This window comes from Dicentrarchus labrax, unplaced genomic scaffold (assembly GCF_905237075.1).
Source record: "Dicentrarchus labrax unplaced genomic scaffold, dlabrax2021, whole genome shotgun sequence".
NCBI lineage: Eukaryota > Metazoa > Chordata > Actinopteri > Moronidae > Dicentrarchus > Dicentrarchus labrax.
This window is the reverse complement of record NW_026136714.1, coordinates 7,716,877-7,732,052: the sequence shown is the minus strand read 5'-3', so window position 1 is coordinate 7,732,052 and position 15,176 is coordinate 7,716,877. Positions and strand designations below refer to the sequence as shown.

Sequence of the window (15,176 nt, the reverse complement as noted above, 5' to 3'; positions counted from 1 at the left end):
CAGTATTATTGTATGGCTCAGGTTTGACCTTCACTGATTGATAACGGAAGAGCAAATAGTGTTGCAGCGGTGGGCGGGACAACCAGCTGCAACAGCGACCACTGGCTTCCACGGAAGCTTATCATCTAAACATACCAAGTAACAACACATCTTGTGGTGTCAGTGCTTGTGATTATAATGTTGCAACGCATCTGATCTAATGTAAATGGTGGCGGCTGTTTTCACGACTGCCCGAGCTGTACGTGAAGCGATCCTAAAGTCTGCTGTTGTTTTTCTCTTTGTTTCTCGGACACCGTGAATGTCCATGTCTTACAAGTCCTTGTCATTGCCTATGTTGGATCAAAATGAATGTAAATCCATGAATTCATCCCCCAGCAGGTTGCTTCACAAGTATGACAATAAAAGCATGTGTACTTATAATAAAGGCGTAGCAATAATCAGGTTGTTTTTTTGTTTTTTTGGCATGACGCAACAGTGTGGGTCTGGGGCCTTACCATGAGGAGTTTGTGTACCCCAGTTGTGGTGTTGCATTCAAGTGTCTCTGTGCAGCATTTCGTAACAATGAGCTGACTGGAGTTTCTACCGGTCAGTAAAGTTGCTATTGCAGAACGAATTGGAGAAAATGTGCGCAGTAAAAGAGGAAGCAATTGGGTTAAAACAAAGTAACTTCAACAAACAAAGACAGACAACTAAATTTAAACCAAAATAATCATCATCATTATTTTGTTATTGATGCTGCATACCTTCAATTAGCCCGTCAAATACACAAAATCAACTGTTCTTCAATTATAAATGTGAACGTGATTAAGCCTACTAATAGAAAAAAACAAATATATATATTCTATTTGTATTTTGCATTTACTTATTTCCACTTGTAAGTGCGCAGTGATTTTAGCTGAGACTTCAAAATCGATCTCGGACACTGCTTCCCATATTCCCCCGTCATGAGAAGTACCTGAAGGCAACATCAGTCTGGACCAGCCCTCTTCTCATCAATCTCTGTCTATGATTGATCCACCGTCCCGTCACTCACTCCTGTGAATAGGCAATTCCAAAAAACCGAGTCGTGTTTCCTCCCAGCCAATCGCAGCCCCGTTTTCTTATGACACCGTGGGATTCCGCGAAATTGTTTCTTGGAGTTGGGAGATGTGCTGCTGGCAGTAAAATAGGACAAGTTGACGCATGTGTGGGAGCGCAGTCAGCCAGCGCACAGAAAGGCGCAATACACGCAGACACAATAGATCAGTCAGTAAACGCTGTGCTTTATTGATCCGGCTGTTAGAAAAACGGATCCAGAGGGAGAAGGAGAGAGGAAGAGCCGGGAACGATTCAAACTGCTTTATTTCCTGTAGGGGTGTTTATTTATCCACCCTGCAACCTCAACAAGAAAACGCAGCCTTTGCGGAATAGTCACATTGAAGAAGACACGTGTGGGTGGTTAACCACATGTTTCCTGGGGGGACTGCGGTCTGATCAATTTATTTGATCTATTTTGTCGGATTGCTTTTGAGTATCTACTCTAGATTTCTATCCGGATCTGCTGTAGTGATGTCGGAGGTTGCCTCTGCAGACTGTGTCCCCAGCCGACCACCGGGTCGGACAGAGGACATGTTGAAAGAGAACCAAGAGAACAGGACTTTGCTGATGGTGGCAATGATTTTATTGGACTTGAACAAATGCAACTCCAGCGCTATCGGCGCCGGAGGCAGCAGATGTATCGGGGGCAGCGACGCCGGCGCGCAGGAGAAGGTGGAGCGGGGGAGTTGCCGGTTGAACGCCGGGGACAGCCGGGGCTCGGTGGCACCCAAACAGTCCAGGAACAAGAGGGCGGCGGCGAGGCGCGAGTGTCCCGAGAAGAGACACTGCTGTCCTTTTACGGGCTGTGGGAAGATGTACGGAAAGTCGTCCCACCTTAAAGCGCACTTGCGGGTCCACACCGGTAAGTGGAGGCTCGGCGGGAGGTTTGCGTGACACGGCGACGAAACTAATGGACTCAAATCTGATGACGACAGCGAAACCGGCTCTGCGTCACCGCTGCCATCATTCTTTATTTCAGACGCATGTTGACATCACTGTTATAACCACACCGGCTATTTCAGGAAAAGACGAGTGACAGTTTATAATGACTGTAGGAGAAAATAGCCCGCATACAATGATGTCATTATAAAGTCATGGTTGGAGACTGATAGGAATATATAGATGTTTAATGTTAAGGCCTGCGGTCCATGTTGTGTCTGTGTGCTCATGAGGAGTATAAGTGAGAGACCACGTTTCTACTAAATGAAGGTTATAGGAAAGGTGGTCCCGTCAACTAGCCCCCTTTTTTGGGGGGTGTGACTGACCGGGCCCTGAGAGGGGAGGGGAGGGCAGGGGGAGGCGTGTGTGAGATAAAGTTGGGGGGGGTGTATTTTAATGTGCGGTTGACACGCACCCAGTGAGCGCTGGGAACACCGCGTGCCACCGCCCATATTTGTGACGGACGGTGGATGGTTCAGGTCATCCGGGACCGATCATGAGACATAATGTTATCCAAACAACGCCTCAGACGATCAGGCTGTCCGTCTTGTTCATCGATGGTGATTTTACAGGAGATCTGTTTTTGTTGTTGTTGTGTGTTTACATGCATCGTGGTATAATAACAGAGCAGTTAATGTAGACATCTTGGCTTATAATTCACATGCAGGTCACTGCGACACCGTTGTCCCCACATGTACTTGTCCGGAGATAACCCTCCCTGCACCACTATTTCCTCATACGTCATCCTGCTCCACTCCCCTCGCGTCAGGTTGTAAACAAGGGCAGACATGTGGTCCAGTGGGGAGCACGTGTAGGATGAGGAAAGGGGGCAGCCATTCTTTTCTTTTTTTTTTTTTTTTATTCACTGGGCTCTTATGATGACTCACTTTTTCTAAATCAATATGTTCTCTTCCTAGAAAATGCTGTTTATGCAGGCCTTCCCAAAATTTGATTTGCCACAGACAAAACAAAAACACACCAAGACAATCTTTTTGTGACTCTTGTACTCTGTACTTCCCCCTCCCCCCCTCCTCTCACTTGATCCATTTTGTGTCTGTGTGTTCTTTTTTTATTTACTGCAAGCCCTCCTTTTAAGTGCAGAGAATTAAAAATGTGTTTTTTTAATCAAAATGTGATTTAGGATTAATTTAAAGGGAAGGTTAAAGAGTAGACGGGAGCTAACAATAGTGTTCTATTTGTGGTCCTGGAGACCCTGGGCTCTTTTAAAAAACATACTTAACATTGTTACCTTGATACTTTTGAATTGATGACATGACTCAGACAAAATAAGATATATATTATTAAGGTATTGTTAGTACCTTTTACACAGCACTATTCCTAATAAGTCTCCAAATTTCTGTTATTGAAATAGTTTGTCCATAAGAAGTCTTAACAGGGAGTTTGACCGCTGACCCCAAACTTTAGTTAAATCACTATGGAGCAGCAAATAAAATGAATATATTTATTAATACATAGAACACATAACATATTAAACATGAAATATTTCTTTTTTATTTCGAATAACAATGCTTTGTGGTCATTTATTATTATATTTTGCCACCTTAATCACATGTTGCATAGGGAGGAGCTACCACTTTATTACTTTTCTACATATTGGGTTTAAATGAGGTCAAATTGGGTCAGAAGAAAAGAAAAGGTGGCTGATTTTGTAATTATTATTATTATTGTCTTCCACATACAGCAGCTTGGGTCTATGGGTCCCCAAACAATGAAGCCAATAAAAAATGAGTAGTAATACAAAACTTGTGTGTGTGTGTTTCCTCAGGTGAGCGTCCCTTCGAGTGTACCTGGCCAGACTGTGGCAAGAAGTTCTCCCGCTCAGACGAGCTGACACGCCACTACCGCACACACACGGGCGAGAAGCGCTTCAATTGCCCAATGTGTGACAAGTGCTTCATGAGGAGCGACCACCTGACTAAACATGCCCGGCGACACGCAGGCTTCCAACCCAGCATGCTCCAGGGCTCCAGTGCAGCTAAGAGGCGCCGCTGCTCCGTGTCTTTGTCCTCCTCTGACTCAGGAGACCAAAGCCCTGCTGGGGTGTGAGCCACACCCACATACTGTACATAAAGGTACATGCAGTAGATACAAAAGGCATACGCACACATAGACACACCCCTCATGTGTCCCATCAAGATAGACACCTCAACCAGCCAGACCATATTTAAAGAGTTTTTTTTCTACACATGTAACATTGTGCCACAGCAAACAGAAACAGAACCTGACAGTAACCAAACTGGAGCTTCCCCTTCTTCTACCCTGAGGTAATATGGTATTTATTGAGGCTTATTCAGGGTCGGCTTCTAGTTGCGTTGCCATTTGTAATTTTTTTGCTTTGTGTTGTATGAGGTTTTTTTTTCTTTCCTGGAACAATCTGTAATCCAAGAAGCATTCATGTACAAATACAGTTTCCATAAACACTACACGTGTTTACTTTGCATCACAGATTTCATTTGCTGTTGAAGACAAGAAAATAAATCATGACTGAGCTATTTCTAGTGGGTTAAGAAGTTTTGGGAATAATAGTCCTTAAGTAAATATTATTGTTGCACACATACACTCATACTTGTACAGTTACTCTCCAGTCCAGAACAAGGTGAATGTACAATAGCAGTATTATTATGTAAATAGACTAAACAGACTACTTTTCAGATGAATATTATACTCAGTAGTTAGGTGTTATTAGAGAGTAATAAGACAAAGCTATAATATAGAGAATTACAGAGCTCTTTCATACATTTGACTATGGACTTAGTAAATCAGGTACACTATGAGCTTGTAGGTTTAGTCAGCGTGTTGGAACATAAATGTTGTCACATCATGATAAACTTGCAAATATTTGCACCAAAATACCTTTAGAGTCCTTTGGCAAGATAATACATGAGCAAACCTCATGGGAAAGTATAACACAAAACATAACAGGGTAAAGCCTTTAAAGGGTAAAGTTAGAGACTTTACTTTTTCCCTTGCAGTTGAAACACTTTTCCGTGTAATGGCAAATACTGACTAATGTTCAGTTAAAGTGCGTAAACTGTAAACAAGGAGGTCTGTGCCTTTTCAAGGGTTTTGTAGCAGAGGAATTTCTACATTTTCAACCTTTGGAAATACTACCTAAATGAACATTGTCAGATTCCTTATGTTGATATTCAACAATACTTTGAATATCAATGACTATCTCTTATGCCAACAGTGCCAGTTGCTGTACATTGAAACTAACTTTTGTTTACTCTGTATCTGGACTGCATTTTGTCAGGGAATAATGTGATGCATGGTCATTTCAATCAATGCTACACCCCCTAGTGGTGATGTGGAAGCACATTTCTCACAACAGAAAGTCATAAAACCTTTTTTAGTTTTCTGTCCTAGCATTTTGAAGCATGCTGTTGATTAGTTTGTTTTTGAATCAAAGAATTACATCATGTAGCATGTTTGTATGTATTTGTTTGGTACAATGTATTTTTTAATTGTCTGGTAATCTTTTATAATATTACTAATGGGATGAGAGGTCTTCTTTGTCCACTACAAGAGCCAGAAACATTGATGATGTCATTTGTTTTCTTTTTATACTTGCCACTTAATACATTATAACGTCCAGATAGAGTGTAAAGTTAGATGTAGTTAACCTTGTAGGACATACAACTACATATATTTGTAAAGTGAAAAATGCTGTTTTTCTTTTCTGGCATTATGACAACTGTGATTAGATGTTGGTGCCTTTCAGGTTGATGCCCTTACTTCTGATGCTACTGTACTGTAATCAGGGACTGTCTATGCAGACCCCATGTTATCGCAATATACATAGCTGTGTAATAATTACTGCTCAAAAGTTTTAACATTAAAATTATTTTTCTTTCTAAACATTTGCTCATTATTTCTGCCCCACATCACACAACCATATCAGACACACAGCTTTTATAAATATAGAGGTACAAGGTGCAACTATAAAATAAGTCCAGTAGAACAGGGAGCTCTCCATTAGCTTGGTGTTTATTTATTGTTTTCATACACTGCACATAACAATAATATTGTTAAATACTGTAATGGAAGTGTTTACATTACAAGAAAATTATTTAAAAAAGGAAAACCAAAGAAAAACAATTATCACCCGTGTCTAAATGTAAAAAAAAAAAAAAGCAGAACTTCATAAACAGCAAATGCTCTGCAAATGAACTAAATTATCAGGATGGCAATAAATACACACAGTTTTTTTTTTAAACTTCTCTGAACTTAAGGCATACTCTAATTGCAAATAATCAACTGATTCAAGGGAGGGAAAGAGTCATAAATGAAGGATATTAGTGCTCCAAGTCAACCATCCTTGATGTTGTGATTACAAAACAATTTCCAACCATTAGTCAAAAGTGACAAGTAGATGCCATCTCACACTCTTTATGTTGGCACTGTATGTTTGTATGCAGGCAAATGCATGTGAGTACGCGTGTGAATCTTTCTGGTGTCCCTTGATGATCTGTGGTGTAAAAACAGAAATGGAAAGGAAGGAGTGTCCAGTGATCATTAGGCTGTGACACTGAGACTGTAGAAGTGCTGAAAAGTCGATCTAAAGCCCCCCCCCCCACCCCCCCCCACCCCACTGTCCCTTTGGCCTTGATAATATGTGAATCACGTGAGCATCATGTGTTCAGGTCAGTGCAATGATATGTAATCTTCCCTTTTGACACAGTTCATTTCAGATAAGACACTGTCACTGCTATGCAGGAAAGAGTACACAGCTATGGGCCCAAAAACAAAAACAGTAAATGTGCAAATTCAAAACAATACAAGTCAAGCTAGTGTCACAACGGTAGCATGTGACTGCACAATAGAAATGGGGGAAAAATCAAATGTGCAACAAGCTACTTATTATTTCAATTAAATTGTTTAGTCCAGTGCTCTTCGTGCTGTTTGTTCCTCAGCCATTCATGTTCTTACATTCCTCCCCTAAGTGTTGAAGGTGGTATGGATGAATGCAACGACCTGGCCTGTGCTACATAACAACCCTGTACAGTACAATGAATACCAGATATCTTCTATTTTGGGTACCAAGACCGCAGTCCACGCTTCTAAAATATCTCCACTTCAACACATACAATCATACAGATCCCTTGGGTTTAAAAAAAGTAAGCATTTAAATAAAAACTAAAAATAACAAAGTAGAAAAATGCAAAAATGCAACCCAGAATTCAGGAAAGCAGAACAGTTGAGTTAGCAGTTATGATAATGTTTCTTATTCTTCAGGGAAATGGAAATCACTTTACAGCATCAATTGGCCTTTTGTTTTCTGTCTACTAACATCAGTGTGTTTTGTTACATCATGTTCACCAGGAGAAGGGCTTTCAAACACAAGTGCATGTCCTACCATAGGAGGAAACCACCACTTTTACTCATATTTTAAATACATATTCAATATCTTCATATGTGTTCCTTCTCCTAGATCTTAAACCAAACTTTCTACATGTTAATTTGATTATTTTCTCATTGTCATTATCATCATAGCACTTAACTGTCATTACAATACTCTACCAATGCTTCACTTTCGCCATTCTGGCGGGCGAAGTAAACACGCAGCAGATGAAGATTGGGGGTTATATTGTGTGGAGAAGGGAAGGGGCAGAAGGTCAGGGGGGCGGGGTTACTGTATTTGACAGGTGGTGGAGGAGGTTGCCTGGCAGCACATGCAGGTAGGGTTGACTGATTTGGGAGGGATCAGATCCAGGTCCTCGTCGTCCGGGATCTCGTCTAGGCGGTAACCATCTTTCAGTAGCTGTATGTTCAGGTCCTGATTGATTTGCTGGAGATGAGAGGATAGACAAAGGAGGGTTGGTTTGAGCAGTTGAGCAACCTTTAAGGGCTGCGGAACGGCACCAGGCTGCAGAGCATTTGCTACCTGTTACTGTTACTACTTTAAACTAAAGGAGGTCATCAGTATGTAGTATCGGTCCATCATTAGCTACTCAATCTGACTGCGGTGTGTAGAGTTCTAGGGCTATAAAAGCTGTCCCATGTGTTCATTTGCTCTTTCCTCCTACAGCTGGCATCCACTCTGCATCTTTGTCTTGTTTTATGATTTGTGTTAATCTTATTTTAATAAATTAACCTGTTATAAACAATTATATTGTGTGGACTCCCTACTTGTCACATTCCCTGAGCTAGTTTGTGACAATATCAATGTCTTCACCATAAATTTGAAGCTACAGCCAGCAGCTTGGTAAGCTGCCTGGCTCTGTCCAAAGGAACAAAATCTGCCTACCAGCACCTCTAAAACTCTTGGTTGCTCAATCTGTACAAAAACAGAAGTGCATTAATGACAGTTTGCTGTTTTACAGGGCTTTTGTGCCAACAAACACATCTTTCTACTGACTTTATCAGATTAAGACAATCCGCAACTTACAAATGTCATGTTTTTTTGAGCTTGTGACTCAGACTGGGTAAAATGTACAATGGTAACCATGGCAAACTGAGTTACGACTCTTTCCCAGATGGCTGTAAGGATCATCACTTGGAGCTTTGTCATGAACGTGATGACTACTGCCCTGGTGAGATTTATTTTAGCAAAAAAAAAACCTTTGTTTGCCTGTAAAACAAACAATGTCTTCATTAAAAATCACAGGATTTACCTTTTTATGTATTAACTGTCTATCCTACTGTAGATAAACTAAATACTATATTGATGCATAAACCACAACCACAATTCCCTACTTTGTCAAGCTACAGTACAAACATACTGTTGCCATGGTGTATTGCTTGCTCACAGCTTGCTGTTGTTAGCTAGTACCAAGAAAGAGGAGACAATGGCTAAACTGGGTTACAATATCTACTGTATATTAGCTAATTATTTCTGACAACATGGTGGAATAATATCCACATCTATCTACAAACCTGGCCTGACAGAAAACAGATGTAAAGGTGTAAAGGATTTGTCTGGGGAATAAATATGATGATGTGTCTGTGATTTGCACTTATATTGGCAGCAGCATTGAAAACAGGATTTTCAAGAGCAGACACCCAGAGATGACATTCCATTAGTTTGGGTCTCATACACATTTGTGTGCAGGTGCGTCTGCAATGTAATCATGCACTTGTAGTGAGCACGTACACCTACAGAATTAGCATGGATGAGTAGGATGGATATAAATGGATTTGCTTTAGGACTGGCCTATAAAGACCTGACTGTTGGCCTCTTGATGCAGATATTTGCTCTATCAGATTTCTTACCTCAGCAGAGGAGTATCCCGACGATGAGTATCTAGACATGTCAAAATCATCATCACTGAAACAAACAAGAAAAAGCACAAGTTAGCTTATTATTTGTGTGTTTATGGTGTTTATATGGCAAGAAGATTATTAATGTGTGTGTTTGTGTTCACCTGTCTGTGTCTAGGGCCACCAAGGGCTTCTCATCTGGGCTCTGGTCTAAAGAGGAATAGCCTTTATTGGGCACTACCAACCTGTGGGGAGAGAGAGAGAAGACAGAGGCGAAATATTCAGAGGAGCAGAAAAAGGTTGTAACAGAACATGACAGGAAGGGGAGAGGATGAGGTGGAGGAGGGAAAATAGATTCAAAGAAACAGGTGAGTAAGAACAAGACTGGCAGAGATGCTAAAAGAAAAGGAAGTTAGGCCTGAAGGCAGCATCGCAGCCAAACTACAGTAACAACAGAAGCGTGAAAGAGGTCTAATTTCTGACTCGGACATCTTACAAACCCTGAATCAATAAAACTATTCTCTTGCCAGCCCTGCTGACAGACAGAGATAACGACATGAGAATAAAATCCATCTTGCCAAGCCCTTAAAACACGTTTCTGATCTTAGACATAAAATCAGCATACAGTACTTCAGATACGCTGAACAGAGTTATTGTAGAATTTGTATTGAAGATACTGTGTGTGATACAACTGCTGAAATTAAAATAGACTTGATTTGAAGACTTGAAGTTATAATGTTTTGTGGCTTTTGCATACTGTTACTCAAATTACATCATCACGTACTCTACTGCAGGGATACTCAACTTGTTTTGCCCAAGGGCCCCTTTTAAAAAATGTGGGGCCGGTTAATAAACAAACATTAATAATATGTTTCAGATAAAATTAATAAATATTAAGATTGTTGATGTGGCAGAATAAGATGACTACAAAGTCGTAGTCTTCACTTTTCTGCTTCCAGGTGGGAACGCTGAAGCTAGCATGTCTTGACTCGTGTGGCACCTGATATTAGCAACCTTGCATACAGAAATTGCCATTAAGCCAATTAAACGCATAGTGTGGGTATGAGGTGGCAAAAGAAAGGCAAATCAGTCATTAAGTTGCTTGTTTTCATTGTCAACCTTTCGACATTTGCTGTCCTCAGTTATCTTTGCTAAAAGGATAATCCAGTCGCTGCAACCCGGTGTGGTCAGGTGTACATGACCTTTTCTCAGAAATCAAGTGTCAACTTTTCAAGAGTGGGGATTCTTTCTGTATGTTTTATATTGTCATATGGATGCCAGGAAGAGCAGCTAAAGGGGTTTCAAATAAAACAATAAACAAATTGCTGATATGCAACTTTACAAGTAACAGCAAAGACACATTGTTGAACATTTACTAACTGGCATAAACAAGCAAAAAATAATTCCAGTGAGAATCAGTTTATTTTCATTGTGAGTAGAAAACCCTATCCTGTGGGCCTTACTTTGAGTATCACTACAGTCTACAGTATTTCTACATTAAATCAAGTACAGAGTTAGAAAACAACTTCATTTTTATCCTTCTTTGGTAAAATTAGCCTGTGTGTGTTCTGCTGTCAGTAGTTAATCAAACCAGTGTTATACAACACACAAATAAGGACTTAAATTGAGTTCATCACTAAAACAAAAGACATTTTAACTACTGTATCTATCAGAAAGTCAACAGCAACTAACAGAAGACCACAGCATTAATTTCTTACCGTGTTCTGGCCATGACATTGTTCTTCTTGGGCTGCTGGTTGACTGGACTTCCTACAGTGTTGCCGTTCTTCAATGAGCCCTTCCTAGCCAGCTCTCTCTGTTTCTCTGCTCAAGAAACACACACACACACACACACACACACACACACACACACACACACACAAAGTTAGCTCTGATTGACACACAAACGGCACAAAAAGTGATAAACTGGACCTCATGTCAGTATCATCTGCTTGTACGACTTCAATTGAATGATACAATTTACTTATTATAAGATTCCTGAATACACCAGGGAACATTTGTATTTTCTTTTTTGCTGATATAAGGCATGGGATTGCTGACAACTTTCTGTTACGTGTCATTTTGTCACACTGGATTGAAACATCTCAAACTGTCAGATTTTTTTTTTCTAACAAGAAGAATCAGTATAATTTAAACACTCACACATTCATCAGCAAGTGTGATAATCAGGCAAGGGAACTGGGTTGTATTTCACTTGAAATCAATTTTCACTTTAAGAAGACTGTGACATTTTCTCTTTCTGAACATAATAGCAAACTATTAGGTTTGCACAGTAAAAGATGAGACATCAGGGGAGATCAGTTCCTGTTGGAGGGACTTACCAGAAAGTGATGATCACTCCTGACCACTACAGTACAAAGACTTCTCACTGATCAAATAACAAATGACTAAACTAATGGTATTAGCGTAGGCTGAGCTAGATTAACTAAAGTATAATATATTAGTGAAAGAAAACGTTTTCATACTGAGCCACCAGTTAATGGCATTACATTTTTAGTCCAGAAAAGAGTTTTAAAAGGTCACCAAATGCAAATTAGAGCCTATCTATCTCAAGGTCACAGAGGGAAAGTGACAAGTGTAACAAGCATTGCATAATTAAAGGAACAAGCTGAGACTGTATTGTATAGAGAGGAAAATTTATGACAGTTTACATGTTATAAAAAAGACTCCAGTGAGATTAAACAGTGTATCATAAAATACAACTGTAGCCATCATTGTGGTAACTCATTTACACATGCAGGATGCATGTAGAATGAAATGAATTTAAAAATAACCTTTTCCATGCATTTCTGTCACTGAATAGTTACTCCTTTTGAATATTCTTAGTGCCTAAAGGCTTTGGCTAGGAAAGCATTACAGTAGGAGTAAAAAAATAAAGAGGCACTGCTGCTCACCAGTGGACTCTGTCCAAGGTGCTGAAATGACTCTTTAAGGATTGTGGCTTTTCAAAAACACAAGAGACTCAAATTCCTAAACATAAAACAAGCCAGAGTGGCGAAAACCTTTTGCCATAAAATGGATTAGAGCTGAAACAATCAGACTACTAATAGATTATCTTATTAAAAAGTAACAACTTTGGCAACAACTTTGATAACTGATTTATTGTTTAAGTTACTTTTTAAGGATTTATTGTTTGTTTGTTTTATATGGGTGTTAATTTAATCCTTTTTGGAGTATGGAGAAAAAAAAGCAATTTGAAGGCATCACCTTGGTCTCTGTAAACATATGGCAGATCCATTAATAAATAATCCTTAGTTGCGATCCTAAAATTAGCTATTATGGTTCTTTTTACTAATAGTTTAGCAGCATAACAAGGTTTAATTAAAACAACATATCACTGCAGTCTTGGTTTGTCTTGTAATAGAAAGGTTCTCTGAAAACTGATCCTGTCACTGCTTAGATATAGTCACACCAAATTAAATGCCCCAAAACATTCACACACTCTGTATATAGTTTCCTCTAATACCTCAGGCCTTGTCTAAAGATTATGCTACATTTACACGTAACAGTAAGTAACAGGATTACCAGATGTGGCCTACAAATACTGCAGCTCTTACTCACCTATTTTCATCTGCAGGGGTGAGGGCTTGTAGTTGATAGTGACTGGTTCCCCCTCTCTGGTGTCTGAGTCTGCCTCTGAGGTGGTGGACGAAGCCGGGTCCTGGAGACAAACAAGAAGACAGGACAATGTGGACAGAAAGATGAGCATTGAATTGTGCATTACTGAGGGATTGATGAATAATTAATGTATTTTTGTAATGCACAAAAGACCCTACTATGCCGAGACAATGTGAACAAAACAATTCATATATGAAACATTCATGCAGGAAGAGTCCTTCTCTATTTAGTGAGCGCCAGTTTATTAGGAATAACTTGTTTTAAAAATATTTTTTTAAACCTAGATACACATAGTTCTGGATACCATAAACCTTTTTTAGGCAGACAAGATTTTGTCATAGGTGCCTCTAATAATAAGGTAGAGATTGAAACTGTGAATGAAAACAGCATTTGAACACATTTTAAGTGAATGCAAAATATTGAACTTAGAGTGATCTTTATTTTCTTTAGGTTACTCTGAGACCCTTTGGAGGACTCTTGGAAGTCCCGACATCCCAGTTTGGGAAATATTGTTAAATTCACATCTTATATCCACAGGGCAAAGGTAAGGAGGAAAAAAATAGTCTGCCACATGAGGCACGGGAATGAATGAAGGTCTGGGGACGCCTGGAGACAGTAGGTCAGACTGCTTTGGGTCTAGTCAGTCTCTCTAGCGGCCCCAGTCGTGGGCAGCAGAGGCCGCCCTGCAGGCTGCAGTAACCCAGAGCCCCGCTACAGGCCACGGAGCGCACCACCAAACCATTTACACAGATTTTTTTTATTTTATTAAAAGATAGCGGTTTAACGGGTACATACAAACACACATTTGCCACGAAAGGCCGCTCACTGGTCACGACGAGGCGACACAAGTGGCGTCGAAGCCGGAGCAACTTGCTGCATGGATGCTGAGGATGTAGCAGCAGTGTTGGGATGGGATGCTTGTTTTCGCCAGACATGACGGATGCTGCTCACTACGCAGCAGACCGGACGCCGCTTGCATTACACAACAAAAAACGCCAGTCTGTGAGCAAATCCATTAACCTCTGACATGTTACTCTTAGTCCGTTTAACATTTTACTGTAGCCGAAAAAACTTACTGAAAACGCTCTATTGGTACATCAGCCGATATTACGCATGGCAGGTGATGGATTTGTCGGGATCCCGAAGCACAACATCATGAATGGCAGGCCTCACACACTGAGCATCCTGGAGTTATAGTAATGTCATTTTGAATAAGAAAACAGGACCCAAAACACTGATTGATCATCTCAAATCTGACTTACCAGCGGCTGCATCTCAGCCTGCATCTCCGCCTCCTGCACGGCACTCGGCACTTGAAATCTATCTATTTCTTCCATCATTTTGGCAACGCGCCTCTTTCCTCCCTTCTCCTGGAAACTAACTGTTGGTAACCGGTCGTTTCGACGAGTTATCGCCGAGATTGTGGGTGATCTCAGATTTGTAACAATCTCTGTAGTTCTCCGGTGGCGAGCTTCATCCCAGCAGGCAGTATGTCGACGGTGGTGTGACCAGTTGGGTGACGGTGACTCCACCACCCACTTCCGGGTAGGGTATCCCAAGATAGGGTTCGGGGACCAGAAGGGGCCTTTTGAAGAGGACCAAGGTGGCCCCCACCAAAGGGCGTAATGGATTAATGAGAAGATATGACATGTGAGAATCACTATGATATCAGTATGACTATTTATGTTTGTGGTAATTTGTTGAACTCCTCCATTTTGTTTTCGCTCATGCTCCTCTGGAGTTTCTGATCAAATCAAATGAATCAACGATGCCAGAGGATCAGACAGCATCTCCATTTTTACATCCTCAAAAAACAAAATAAACAAAATCAATTAAATGCATTGTTAAATGTTTTTGATTGCAGTTGAAACCTTGTGGACCAGTTAATGCTCAAGACATTCCTTTATTACAAAAAATACTAGAAAGACCAGAGGCAGTCCACTTCATAAACCCATCATCCGTAAAGTCAATTAAGAGTTGTCTTCAACCAGAAATTTAAATTAAAACGAAATAAATGAATCAATCAAATGAACAGCCTGGACCCAATTCATTGTAGCACCATCAATTAATTGATCGGGCACAAAACTTTAATGAAAAACCACAGTAATATTTGTTGAAGTATATTATTGAGACTGAATATCTTTGGTTTCCTGCTGAACAGTAAAAATCACTAGTTAATTAAATATGATGTATTGTTGTAGATAAAACTACCCAACAAGCAACTCAAAAAGCTACAAGTTTACAATGATGCTTCCATGTACATAAACAATAATATTTCAATAATATGGTATATGTAATAA

The 15,176-nt window shown here is 40.2% G+C and overlaps 2 protein-coding genes across 2 annotated transcripts; one reads left to right on the top strand and one right to left on the bottom strand.

The window, feature by feature from the left end:
* Positions 1–1,133: 1,133 nt before the first annotated feature.
* Positions 1,134–5,895, top strand: klf9 (Kruppel-like factor 9). Its single transcript, XM_051422801.1, has 2 exons — positions 1,134–1,939; positions 3,803–5,895. The coding sequence occupies exons 1-2, from the start codon at positions 1,549–1,551 to the stop codon at positions 4,081–4,083; spliced, it is 672 nt and encodes a 223-aa protein (XP_051278761.1). The 5' UTR covers positions 1,134–1,548; the 3' UTR covers positions 4,084–5,895.
* Positions 5,896–6,006: 111 nt separating this feature from the next.
* Positions 6,007–14,366, bottom strand: fam219ab (family with sequence similarity 219 member Ab). Its single transcript, XM_051422802.1, has 6 exons — positions 14,139–14,366; positions 12,820–12,919; positions 10,956–11,061; positions 9,402–9,482; positions 9,250–9,304; positions 6,007–7,825 (listed from the first exon to the last, which is right to left on the bottom strand). The coding sequence occupies exons 1-6, from the start codon at positions 14,214–14,216 to the stop codon at positions 7,667–7,669; spliced, it is 579 nt and encodes a 192-aa protein (XP_051278762.1). The 5' UTR covers positions 14,217–14,366; the 3' UTR covers positions 6,007–7,666.
* Between the last annotated feature and the right edge of the window lie 810 nt (positions 14,367–15,176).